The sequence below is a fragment of the Gymnoscopelus microlampas genome, assembly GCF_963454915.1.
Source record: "Gymnoscopelus microlampas genome assembly, chromosome: 17".
Classification (NCBI taxonomy): Eukaryota; Metazoa; Chordata; class Actinopteri; order Myctophiformes; family Myctophidae; genus Gymnoscopelus; species Gymnoscopelus microlampas.
In genome coordinates, this window is record NC_139954.1 from 8,591,316 (window position 1) to 8,604,385 (window position 13,070).

The 13,070-nt window shown below is 40.7% G+C and overlaps 1 protein-coding gene across 5 annotated transcripts in view; it reads left to right on the forward strand.

The window, feature by feature from the left end:
- Nucleotides 1-13,070, forward strand: part of ttn.1 (titin, tandem duplicate 1) — a 127,632-nt gene that overhangs the window by 11,072 nt on the left and 103,490 nt on the right. For 3 of the 5 annotated variants that reach the window (XM_084085146.1, XM_084085147.1, XM_084085148.1), the window contains 15 exons: nucleotides 4,216-4,506; nucleotides 4,935-5,225; nucleotides 5,736-5,855; nucleotides 6,124-6,406; nucleotides 6,709-6,892; nucleotides 7,050-7,109; nucleotides 7,414-7,681; nucleotides 8,752-8,778; nucleotides 9,079-9,135; nucleotides 9,234-9,284; nucleotides 9,908-9,976; nucleotides 10,468-10,536; nucleotides 10,972-11,049; nucleotides 11,278-11,334; nucleotides 12,116-12,343. In XM_084085146.1, the coding sequence (XP_083941272.1) occupies nucleotides 4,216-4,506; nucleotides 4,935-5,225; nucleotides 5,736-5,855; nucleotides 6,124-6,406; nucleotides 6,709-6,892; nucleotides 7,050-7,109; nucleotides 7,414-7,681; nucleotides 8,752-8,778; nucleotides 9,079-9,135; nucleotides 9,234-9,284; nucleotides 9,908-9,976; nucleotides 10,468-10,536; nucleotides 10,972-11,049; nucleotides 11,278-11,334; nucleotides 12,116-12,343 (2,133 nt within the window). Of the gene's footprint in view, nucleotides 1-4,215; nucleotides 4,507-4,934; nucleotides 5,226-5,735; nucleotides 5,856-6,123; nucleotides 6,407-6,708; nucleotides 6,893-7,049; nucleotides 7,110-7,413; nucleotides 7,682-8,751; nucleotides 8,779-9,078; nucleotides 9,136-9,233; nucleotides 9,285-9,907; nucleotides 9,977-10,467; nucleotides 10,537-10,971; nucleotides 11,050-11,277; nucleotides 11,335-11,603; nucleotides 11,628-12,115; nucleotides 12,344-13,070 lie in introns of those variants that run through there. The other 2 variants (XM_084085145.1, XM_084085149.1) reach the window with 2 other exon arrangements.

The window sequence follows — 13,070 nt, forward strand, 5'->3', positions numbered from 1 at the left end:
CCGGCAAGTACACTTGCGAGATTACCAACGGTGCCGGAACTGATATCTGCCACGCTCACGTCAGCCTGGGTAACATTGCAATAACTTTTCATCTGCTTGTCGTTCATCTATTAATTGCATCAACCATTATCAACCTATGGTTGTGCATATTTGAGCCACAAAAATCTATATCAATTTACATCCTTATCCTACATCAACAAAAACAGAATACTTCTGTGCATGAGCTTCAGAATTTCTCTGCTAATAATCAAAATGCCACTAATCCAAACATTGCTCCTCTCAGAACCTGTGCGCTTTGTGCAAAAGCTGGAAGACACTTATTACAAACTGCGACACCCATTGACTCTCAAGTGCATGTACACTGGGAGCCAGAGAGTGTATGTGACCTGGAAGAAGGATGACAAGCTTATATGGGCTTCATACAAGTACAATGTCAAGACCTCAAATGACACCCTCACCCTGGAAGTTCTCAACAGTGACAGTAAAGAAGCAGCTGGAAAATACACTTGTGAAATTTCCAATGCTGCAGGAACCGACGTATGCCATGCTAATGTAATACTAGGTAAAGCATATAACAATAATATTGTCTACATTGATGCTTTGAAAATATTACTACAACAAGCACCACAGTGCTTATATATTTTGCTATCAACTTGCTTCAGCTTGCTTATCAAAGCCAAACCATCTTAATGTGCAAGTGCAACTAAACCACAAGCGTGTGTGAAGCCTGACACCTAAAGGTGAAAAGCAGTGTACTGGTCATCTGCGTTTGGATAATTTATTGGTGCCAGGTGATTCGCTGTAATGTTATACTCTTTACGGTGACATCACCTGGCACGGCACCAACCAATCACAGATTTGAGTTTGGGGTTTAGTTGCATTTTAATTAAGTCAACCTGAGCAGCAGCATCACAAATCATTGATGTGCCTTCTGAGGCAATTCATCTTTTTGCTTTGCATCACAATAACGGCATGATTGTTTCCTATAGAACCTGTTCACTTTTTGAAAAAGCTGGAAGACACAATCTACAGGCTGGGCCAGCCGCTCTCGCTGTACTTTGCTTACAGTGGCAGCCCCCCAGTCTACATGAGCTGGAAAAAGGATGGCAAACCAATATGGGCCTCCTACAAGTACAACGTGAAGACCACACACAATGCTTGTGTGTTGGAGGTTCGCAACAGTGACAGGGTAGAAGCAGCAGGGCAATACTCCTGTGAAATTTCTAATACTGAGAGCTCTGCTATCTGCCACTGTCTGGTTAACCTAGGTAAATCACCCAACATCATGTCCAACATTAAATCATCAATCGCATGTTGTTCATTCCTCTATGTTGGCGGTAGACAGGCGATTAACCTAACATACCGCTACCTCTCCTAGAACCTGTGTGCTTTGTCAAAGAGCTGGAAGACACTACGTTTAGGGTGGGCCAGCCTTTGAAGCTCCAGGTCACATACACTGGCAGTCAGCCAGTGTATGTGAGCTGGTCCAAGGACAGGAAACCCATCTGGGCTTCCTACCAGTACAACGTGAAGACCACAGACCACTCCTGTGTCCTGGAGGTCTTAAACAACAACAGGGAAGAGGCTGCTGGCAGATATTCCTGTGAAATATCCAACCCTAGTAGTTCTGCCACCTGTCATGCTCATGTCAGACTAGGTAACTCCCCACTTGACAAAAACGTTGGAAAGGTTTCTTGAAATAATCAGTCAATTATTTATAGTTAAATAAAATACTTTAATTCACATTACTGCATAATTTATATTCACTGCTTCATTAGTCTCTCAAGTCAGAAAAGGTGGAAGCATTTGAAGCTTGTGTGAGCCAACAGTCTGTCTTGAGAGACTACTGCTTTACTGACATGACCTAATACAGGCAAGACAATGCAACTAATATCATTATTGCTTCTCTCAGAACCTGTGCGCTTTGTGAAAAAACTGGAAGACAAGGCATACAAACTGGGTGATCCGTTGACACTCAGCTGCACCTACACCGGTAGCCAGAGGGTGTACGTGAGCTGGAAGAAGGACGGGAAACCCGTCTGGGCTTCTTACCAGTACAACGTCAAGACCACAGACTCCTTGTGTTCTTTGGAGGTGCTCAATAGCGACAGAGAAGCGGCGGCTGGACATTATTCAGTTGAAGTGTCTAATGCAGAGAGTTCTGTCGTCTGTGACGCGTATGTCACATGCAGAACCTCTAAGAAAGGTATCAGCTCTCTAACACATCATCAGCCTCATCAATTTCCTTCTATTCTAGTCTTTAACATACTTTATTTGCTCATAATTGAAATTCATTCAAGGCTACTACATAGTAATCATAAATTCATCTTTGAATTATAATGATCATTTCTGCTTGCTTATATCAGTGGTTCTCAAAGTGGGATCTGTGAATATTTTTTGAAACATTTTAACAACACAAATCTAGTATGCACCAAATATTTTCACATGGGGGGCCAAATATATATTAACTTGGGGGGTCCTTGACATGAAAAAGTTTGAGAACCACTGGCTTAAATAGCTGCTTAATTGCTGCAATAACCATCGATGCTTTTCGCAGAACCACTGCGCTTTGTGAGGAGACTGGAGGACACCACGTTCCGTGTGGGTGAACCTCTGACTCTTAGGGTTGCGTTTGCCGGTAGCCAGAGAGTGTCTGTCACCTGGAGAAAAGAGGGGAAGTTCATCTGGGCCTCCTATAAGTACAACGTCAAGACCACCGACTCCGGCTGCGTCCTGGAGGTCCTCAATAGTGACAGAGAAGAAGCTGCAGGAAAATACACCTGTGAAATTTCTGATGCTCAGAACTCTGACAGCTGCCATGCTTTTGTCACACTAGGTAACACTAACCTACGTGGTGCATGCGCATTTCATTACCAGCATGTGTTCCTGTTAAAGGTGCTGTAAGTGATATATTTTGGTTAAAGTAAGCGACTAAGCGTTGAATAGCTCTATGTTCCCTTAGTAATCATTGCTTTAATAGTGTTTGTTCAGTAACAGGGGTCTCCCCAGCTCTCCAGCTCTTTAGAAAACAGGGAGAGAGACCCATATTACTGAAACAATCACTCTATAACAACGATTACTATCAGAATCTAGATCTTTAACTCTTTACCGAAAAACCTTTTCTTTTAACATAAAAATATCACTTACGCCACCTTTAATATGTAGCTATTTATTTCTCCTGCTCAAAATAGATTGTCTTCCATAGTTGAACGCAAAGTAGGTGCATCTAAATCCATTCACATAGCTTTCCTTTACCTACGTATGGAAATATCCATGGATTCATGAACTGATGATTATCCAGGGAGAGCAGTAAAGTACCTATAGCTGTGTCCCTCCGCATGTAAACAAACAATCAGTGGTGTCCACATATCTGATTTCAACATTATTCTTCTTAGAACCCGTCCGCTTTGTCAAGCCATTGGCGGAGTTCGTCTCCCATGAACTGGGCCAACCTCTGCGTCTGGAGTGCTTGTACTCTGGAAGCCAGAGGGCCTATGTTACCTGGAAGAAGGACAACAAGCCGATCTGGGCTTCTTATCAGTATAACGTTAAAACGACAGACTCAACCTGCGTTCTGGAAGTCCTCAACAATGACAGACAGCAGTCAGCTGGAAAATACACTTGTGAAATTTCCAATGCTGCCGGGTCTGACACCTGTCATACTCAAGTGAAAATAGGTAACAAACTGACGTCTGATTCCAATACCTAAATCACTAACAGTTAACGACAATACTGTCATGCATATTACTGACATTTCATGTTGTTGCCTTTGGTCATGCGTTTGTTGAGGAAAATATAGAGATATTGATAACAGGTTGTTTGTACAGTTATGGAATTGTACTGTTGTGTTGTATAATTTTGTCTTGTTGGTTTGAAACTGGGTTTCATTGCCTTGAAGCAGTGTTTGTTTGTTTCATTGGTGTTCTTTCACATGGTTTTGCCTGAATTTGGTCTTGTGGGTTTGACTCCGGTTTTCATTTCATTTTTTCATTATTTCTTTTTCACTGGATTGCTTTGTTTTTTGTCTGGTCTTTCTACCCGTTTTCCTTCTTCAAAGGTTTGCTTGTGATTGGTTACCTTTCTGGATTGCTTTGAAACGTAACCTTCAAATGTGGCCCCGCATGGCCTGGTAATGGTAAACGGATAACGCTTTAGAATCCTAATAACTAATATGACTTGGTCTCATATTCTTTACTTTTTCCCTCCACTTAACAGAACGCAAAGTTCCTCCAAACTTCACCAAGAAGCCCTCTGAGTCCATGATGGATTTAGCAGGCAAGACGGTGAAGATTGAGGCCCGTGTGTCTGGCTCCCAGCCCATTACATGCACCTGGCTGAAGGACAACAGGGAACTGTCCAGCTCTGACAAGCATGACGTCAGCTTCAAAAACAACGTAGCTGTGGTGTCTGTCAAAGACGCCACACTCTCTGACAGTGGCCTGTACTCTTGTGAGGTTACCAATGATGCTGGCAACGCTGCCTGTCAGGTGTCACTCACCATCACAGGTGTGTTTGAATTATATCATAAAAATAGGCAAATTATAATATACATATTATGAAGACATAAATAATATGTGTAATATAATCTTAATTAGCTTAATTTTAAGCTTTTAAGGTTCTTGCACAGATATGTTCTCAATAGAACGGTCTTGTATTTCTAAATCTTCCTTATTTCTGCTAAACAAATATCTGTAATCCTATACTATACATATTATCAAGACAAAATAATATGTGTAATATGCCCTCTTATTAAATAGGTTTTGGTAGTTTGTTGAAACATTTTAATCAAATGGTTCTTGAACAAACATATTCTCAGTGGGATGGTCTTACTGTATTTCCAAAGGTTCTTTATTCTGAAGGAAGCAAGTCTTTATTTCTACTATTTGTAAAACATCTCTGTACCTCTCTTGATTATTTCCCTATGAATTATTCAGAGGCTGCAATGGGTCCTAAGTTTGACGTTCCTCTCACTCCACTTACGGTGACTGAGGGGGAGAAGTTGATCCTTAAATGCCACGTCAGTGGTTCTCCTCCTCTGAAGATCCAGTGGTTGAAGGACAGGAAAGAGCTGAAATCTGGTGGAAACATGAAAATCACATTTGTGGACAGCACCCCCTGTCTGGAGATAACCCAGGCATCGCAGTCAGATGCAGGGGACTACCTCTGTAAGGCTAGCAATGCTAGCGGCAGTGACTTCTGCAAGTCCAGGGTGGTGACTGTGAAAGGTAACCTTGTTGCACTTGCATGGAAGTGAGATCTTATATGGAGATCGTTCTTTCACAAAATGTCTTTAACAACAATCTACCACCATGTTGTGCTTTGTCTGTTCTTGTTCCAACTGTTCTTTTAATATCTAACATGCTACTGACCATTTTATCCACAGGGAGTTCAGAAAGTTAATCTTTTGACCATGTACAGGAAATAGCAGAGCGTTTTACTAATACTGAGGAACTGATTTGACATGATTAAAATGCAGTGTAAATACAAAATCTACTAAATTTACTTTATAATCTCTCAAAACAGATTAGATTTCTTTTTTTTTTTATCAAATGGGTTCCCAGGTTGATTACTTCGTAACTTTGCATTCATGTAGCATGGCACAAATATGTGCACCTCTTTGTTGTTCACATGACTTCTTGCCTTGTCATACTTGAGCGCACGCTTCCCATTTATTTAAAGATGGGCTCAGTAAAAGTGTCAGTGCTGTGCACTCACCGCTGAAATGTTCCCCTCAGATAAAGGAGCCAAGCCGTCTGCTGGTGAGCCTGCAGCTGCGGCAGCTGCCGCTGCCCCAGCCAAAAGACTGGACAACCTGTTCTTCATTGAAGAACCCCAGAACATCGCTGTCACTGAGAGTAAGTTGACTCATAGGTTTCTCAGTTCTGATCTTTATGACTGACTGTCCACACTGAATGGCAACCTGTTTGCACTGGTAGCTGTGGTAACGATGTAACGACATAGGCGTGAGTAATGCTTAACTTATCACACACCAAATATATCAGATGTGGAAGGTCACAACGCGTCGCAATGCAACGCGTTGTGAACTTGTATATCTGCTATTTTCGGGGAGCGACACCATCGAAAGCGACCGGTGTGTTGAAAGTTCAATCTCTTGTTTTACAGAGGAGACCGCCACCTTTATTGCCAAGATCGGTGGTGACCCCATCCCCAGTGTGAAGTGGATGAAGGGTAAATGGAGACAGATCACCCCTGGTGGTCGTATCTCCATGGAGCAGAAGGGACAGGACGCCAAGCTGGAGATCAGGGAGGTGACAAAGTCTGACTCTGGACAGTACAGATGCGTGGCCTCCAACAAACACGGAGAGATTGAAAGCAGTGCTGACTTGGAATTCACCAAGCTAGTGGAAGGTGCAGGAATGGGAGACTTCAGGGCTCAACTGAAGAAGTAAGTGGTTATGTTGCGTTTCTGTATTTCAGTAGACACTGTGGGCCACACTTATTGTTCTGTTCTAAAAAAGAAAATTCTAGTGCCTCAAAATATCTACAAACTTGTAGATTGGCTATTTTTGCTACTTTTGCTTCTACACTAGGATGAAGTAGGGCATTCATTTACCAAAGAAAAACAAAGTTTAAATATGGAGATATTGTACAAGGTTTCTGCCCGACAGCAACACATTTAGCATTAAAGGTAAGGCTTCCTTTCATGTGGTGGTCATGTCATACTGACTTGTATTGGTTGTGCAACAGGACTCCATCTAAGAGCAAGAGTCCTAAGGAGAAAGGTGAAGTGAACATTGTGGAGTTACTGAGAGGCCATGATCCCAAAGACTATGAGCAGATCCTGCGTGATAATGAGATCTACGACTACCGCGCCATCCTGGATGCCATCCAGTTCCTCAAGAAGGAGAAGGAGGACGAGACCGGCAGAGTGGTAAGACAAGAAAAACATTTGTCATCTATTACACCCGACCCATCTAGAAAAAAGAAAACACACCCTAACACTCTTAACAAGCTATGGAGGAAATGTGTGACGTCTTCTGTCTGTGTTTTCTAATGGAAATAATCATGTGTGTGTACGTGGGTTGCAGGAGGTTGGAGAAGAAGATGTGAGTCGATTCATGCAACAGCTGGAGGGACGCGCTGCAGAGGTACTGCACTCATGGCAATTATATACTGTGTATCTATAAATTGTGTATTAACACACACACACACATACACACACACACACACACACACACACACACACACACACACACACACACACACACACACACACACACACACACACACACACACACACACACACACTTACACAGTATATATACTTTACTCTTCTATGGAATCCACATCCGTATACAGTATGGAAGCCTTTAGTTCCCATCTAATTAATTGTGTCGTGGTTTAATCTAATAATGTTATCATACTGACTGAATGTGATTTTAAAATCGGCAGCCTGTCTCTGTGATCCGAGACATTGAGGACCAGTCCATCCCTGAGAACCAGACAGCTGTGTTTGAGTGTCAGGTTAGAATCAACTACCCTGAGATCAGTCTCACCTGGTACAAAGGCACCCAGAAACTGGAGACCGGTGACAAATATGAAACTGGCGTAGAGGGAGATCGTCACTTCCTGAAAATCCACAAGTGCCAATCAAAAGACCAGGGCAACTACCGCGTGGTGTGCGGTCCTCATATCTCCAACGCTAAGCTCGCCGTTTCAGGTAAGTCTCTATGTCTGTTAGTGCCTTGTCTGGTGACTCAGGTCCCATGAACTTTGTGTGTTTCTGTATACTAACCACAGTTGAAACTCTTGATTAATTTTATCGTCTATAGATGAACACAAACCAGGTAAGATAGCAACCCGATAACTAACAGGGTTATTATCTCCCACTGACCTCTTTGACCTGTTGGACTGGACATCAGATGATGTCATGTCAGTCTCTTTGTTTTATGTAGATTTTTGTTCTTCCCACTTCTTCTCTTCTTGTGCTTTCTGTTCTTTGCATTTAGTCAAGACTTAAATAGTTAAAAATGCATTATAATGTTAATAATATCACAAATACATTAATTAATTATTTTAATGCCTACTTTATGCCCCATCGTAATCGTAAGACATTGTGGCGCATCAAAAATAACAGATCTACAAGTTCACGCATCGCCTTCGCGATACGTTGTGAGCTTGTAGATTGGCTATTTTCGACCCGCGACACCATCGTACGACTAAGTATAAATCAGGCTTAATACCCCAAAAGATGGACCCGACTAACTCCAGTTATCTAATTTTAGCCGAACAAATTCAGTTCACCAAACGCATCCGAAGCATTGAGGTCAATGAACGTCAGTCTGCCACCTTTGAGTGTGAGTTGTCCTTCGACGGCGCTATCGTCACATGGTACAAAGACACTCAGGAACTTAAAGAGAGTCCAAAGTATAACTTCAGGAGAGCGGGCCGCCTTCACTTTATGATCATCCGCAATGTAACAGCTGATGATGAAGGTTTGTCCAGGAATACGCTCATATTGAAACAGAGATTTAGAAAACAAATATTTATGTCCCTTTGGTGGAACAATTGAGCGAAGTGCCGTGCTGATAACTCAACAGTATGTGTCACCGTTCCATTCTCTCAGGCGTTTACTCGGTCATAGCACAACTGGAACCCATGGGAGAGGCTAGGAGTACAGCTGAACTTTACCTATCTGACAAAGGTCCGTACTTGTCTAAAATAGTTAGCGTCTCTATGCAGATTATGAGCCAGTTCTCTGCTGTAACACTATCTCATCCTTATCCACAGATGTTGGGTTAGGAAAAGTTCCTCATGGTGAGTAGTTTAAACTCGGAAAAGGAAACTTAATTACAGTAAGACCAAACATGCCATCTGGTTGAGTGTTTAAATGCAACGCTGCTGTATGATCGACATTTTGGATCTGTTTATGATGCCATGGTTTCCATGGGTTCCGACATCTCAAGTAAAGAGTCACAGCAGTGTTAATAACTTTGACCAAGGGCATGTGAGGTTTTTCTGTCACAATGTTTCCATATAAAATATTTTTTTTAAATGAATAAAATTCCATATTGACAGATTCTATCACTAAAGCTGTATCTCTGACTAAACGTTTAGACGTCCCAGACACTTCCATTCGAGTACCAGCAGCCCCGTCTATGGCTGCTTACAGAGGTAAGACTGGGCATCAGGAAGACAGATTACATTAAACCTTACCTCAACTTTAAATCTATTTTCTTTCACTTACCAATGTCTCACGTTTCTCTCAAAAGATGAATCTGGATCATCATTTTATCAATATGAAGAACGAACGGAAATGAAAGGTAGACATTTAATTGACGTTATCAATAACTATAACCATCCAGAACTAATAAATATCCATTTCATTATCCATATTAAACTATCATCCCTCATTCTAATATTTGACCTATCATCACCATCCTCATCATCATTATCATCTCTTAATAGGCTTGGGCGATATCAAAAATATCACGCTAAATTATATTGTCATCTATTATTACTATTCGTTCTGCACATTCACTCAACTGTTATGTTTCGGCCATATTTAAATCTGATGACATATTATGGAAATATCACAAATTTGCAATATTAGGTAAGTATCACCATACCCAATATAATCGGATCTCGTCCCAAGCCTATCTCTAAAGCAGTTCAACTCATTAATGACTTTTAACTCATATGTCACTGCCTTCCAAATAACCTCATCCAATCCTACAATACAATCCATACTTAAATTTCACCTTTTTCTAATTAATCCTTGTTTGGAACTGAGTTCATCTTGTGTGATTACGTGGTAATGGTTTAACCACTTTAATACTTGCTGGCTTATTTATTTAGAGTAAATAATATTGGTGTATTAAAAGTCAAAATAGAGAACAAAGTCTCATGGGCAGTGACTGAATGTTTATCCTTTAATATGCTACAGTAGCTTATGAAAGCTGGGCAGTGGAAGAGGAAACCGTCTCGGTTCAATACTCTTCTGTCAAAGCCAAAGGTATTTAGATCAATACTTCCATCCATTAAATAACAATCATCTCTCTGTCTGTCTGTCTGTCTGTGTGTCTGTTTTTGACTGTGTATATTTTTGTCCATAAACCTTTTCATGTTTCATCTTTATCACTGATGTTCATTACTTGTGTCTGAGGTCTTCCATATTGTTCCTCATTATTGTTGTTTAAGTGATGTTTTTTTTCTTCCTTCCATCTCATTAACATTCATTAACATGTGTCTGGATATAATCATCAGTCCAGTTAAGTTGCCTTATCAGGACATTAGTGAAGTCATCTTATCATGACTTTAGAAAAGTCATCTTATCATGACATTAGTGAAGTCATCTTATCATGACATTAGTGAAGTCATCCTTTCAGGACATTAGTAGAATCGTCCTGTCAAGTTTAGTGTAATTGTTAGTGACTTGTCCTGTCAGGACGTCAGAGAAACTGTCCTGTCAGGACGTTGTCTAAACTAACTTCTCTCCCTCACCAGAAGAGAGAAAACCTGTTGACGAAAGTGTTGAATTCGCAGAGGTTGGAATGAGAGGAGGTGTTCCTACAGGTATAATGCTGTTGTTGTACTGCGCTTAAAGGCTGCCAGGTGCTTCAGCATTGTCATCATACCTGCAGTAATCGTGATGATTGGTTTACATGGAGACATGTCAAACCGTGCAGTAGCCTAGATGGTAGTCCAAAGCTTTTGTATGTCCCGACATAACCTCTTGTGTAATCAAAGTCCTTTTCTGTCATCTGTCTGTCTAATCCTCTTGTGTTGTCTACCACCTCTTAGGCTGCTCTGCTTTTGTGCAGAAATGTTTTGTTTCATTTTTATGTTCAGTGTTTTTGTTTGTCTCTTAAAAAGGCTAACCAAATTCTCTTTGGCTCTTTTTAACCCTCACGTTTTCAGTAGATGAGTAGAGATTAGAGCTTTCAAATAGATGAGTAGAGCGTAGTGCTTTCAGTATGATTAGTCTAACGAAAAGACCTGTCTTTAAAGTTCCTGGTTTCAAGACGCCAGGGGAGAAACTCTCTGTTCCTGGAGTTCCCGGAGTTTCCGGAGTTCCTGGAGAGAAAGGTATTGTCACCTATCTCTCCATCTCTCTGTCCATTCTTATTAAAGTCTCTATGTGTCTTTTCTATTTGTGTATTTCTGTAATTTTGTCTTTTTTGTGTGTTAACTGTACTTTCAGTCTCTGTTAAGTCCTACATCTGCCATGTTGTCTGTGATCAAATCCTCTTTCAGTGTATTTATGTGTTTGTTTGTTTGTTTGTTAATCCTGAATTGTTCATGATCTTTTTGAAGTGCCAGAAGCGCAGAAGTTTGGTGTTGCCCCTGGGAGGGAGGCTCAAGGCCCAGAAGGTAATGTCCTCATGGTGTTAGAGCACTATGATCGCTTATTATGTCTGTCTACCGCTTGTCTTTGGCTTCTATCTTTGAAACTCTTGATCTTAAATTCTGTCTTACGTCCTTGACTCTTAAGACAACAACACACACAAAAAATAAAAAAAAATATATATGACATTTTATTTTAACTGCTATTGCAAAGCTTTTCAACTAAAAGTTAGTATTTGTCTTCTTACACATGTTTAATTACTTTTTTAAAGAATATTACAAACCTCAGAAGGCTTACGTCCAACCAGAGTCACGCAGAGGTATTGCATATGATTTATTTATTTATCATAGATGTATTATTCATATACATCGATTCAGTCTGAATGTGAACAGACTGAATTGAGTAAATATACCCAATACAAATAATCAATATGATTATTTGATTTGTCAATTCATTACATTAACTTGTTTGTCTCACACTTCATGTCTTTTTTATGTTTTGTCACTGATTGTTACAATGCTAGTGAATACATTCAGCATTGGATTCTTTTTGTGGAAATGTTTGTTGTAAATGTTTTATGTAGTCTTACTTTCTCTGTTAATCTTAATCCTATTCTTTTCATGTGTTGTCACTGTTTTTGTTTTTACAATGCTAGTGAAGAAATTCAGCATTGGATTCTTTATGTGTGTTTGTCGTAAATGTTTTATGTTGTCTTATTTTCTTGGATTACCTGTCTCTTAATCCTAGTCCTTTTAGATGCATGCACTCTGTGTTGACTGACAGTGGTATGTCTCTGTTACCTCAAAGAAGCTGAACCAGGGACCTTTCCCACAACAGCCACACCTGAAGCTTATTACCCTGGATTCACACCGGAATCTAAAATGGTCCCACCTGAGTCAATGGTGGCACCTCCATCAAAACGGGTGCCTGAATCCAAAGTGGTATCTGAGCCAAAAGTCGGCCAGTTAATTCCTGAGCCCCATAAAGCTGCAGTGCCTCCCAGCAAGAAGGAACAGGAAGTTCCTCAACCCAAAGGTAAATTAGAAACGCTTGCTTCACTACGCTTCTCTCACCAAGGCACTGCCACGCTGTGTCTTTTCTTAACGTTTTATGTGTTTGTGTTTTATGTGAAGTGCTGTTTGTGTTTTTGTGCACATATATTGTGGGGTTTTCTGGCTCAGAAAATAAACCACAAATATTACTCTTTTAAGTTCCTGACGAGCGCAGAGTTGAGCCTCTACGGAGACATGAACCTCTTCCACAGGAAGTGGCTCCAAAAGAAGGTAGAGGAACCTGTAGCTCATGGAACATAAACCCTTCTGTTTGTCAGTGTGTTTGTCAATGGTCTGTCTTCTCTCTTAGAAAACATACCGTACTAACCTCTTGATCTGAAACCGCCTAAACTGGAGTTGTTGAGCCAATGTTTTGGTTCAACAACAGACTTCTAATAGACAGCAATTCAAATGTAGGTTGTTGCTTGGCCACAGCTTTCTAGAGAAGCCTTACATAGAGTCTAATTGTTATTTGTAGTTATTCAAATTGCTGGTAGTAGTAGTTCAGCACACACCTTTGGCTCTGAAATAAGCTACTACTAAACTGAAGCATAGTAAAGTAATGCTTTCGCTGTGTGTTAACCCCATTCATCAAGAATATCTGTAGAGTAAAGTTACATTTTAATGCTCTCCAAAGCACCAGTCATCCCCAAACCTGTGGAACATATAGTTCAGCCGTCAGCACCTGAGCTCACTCCGTACAAGACTGA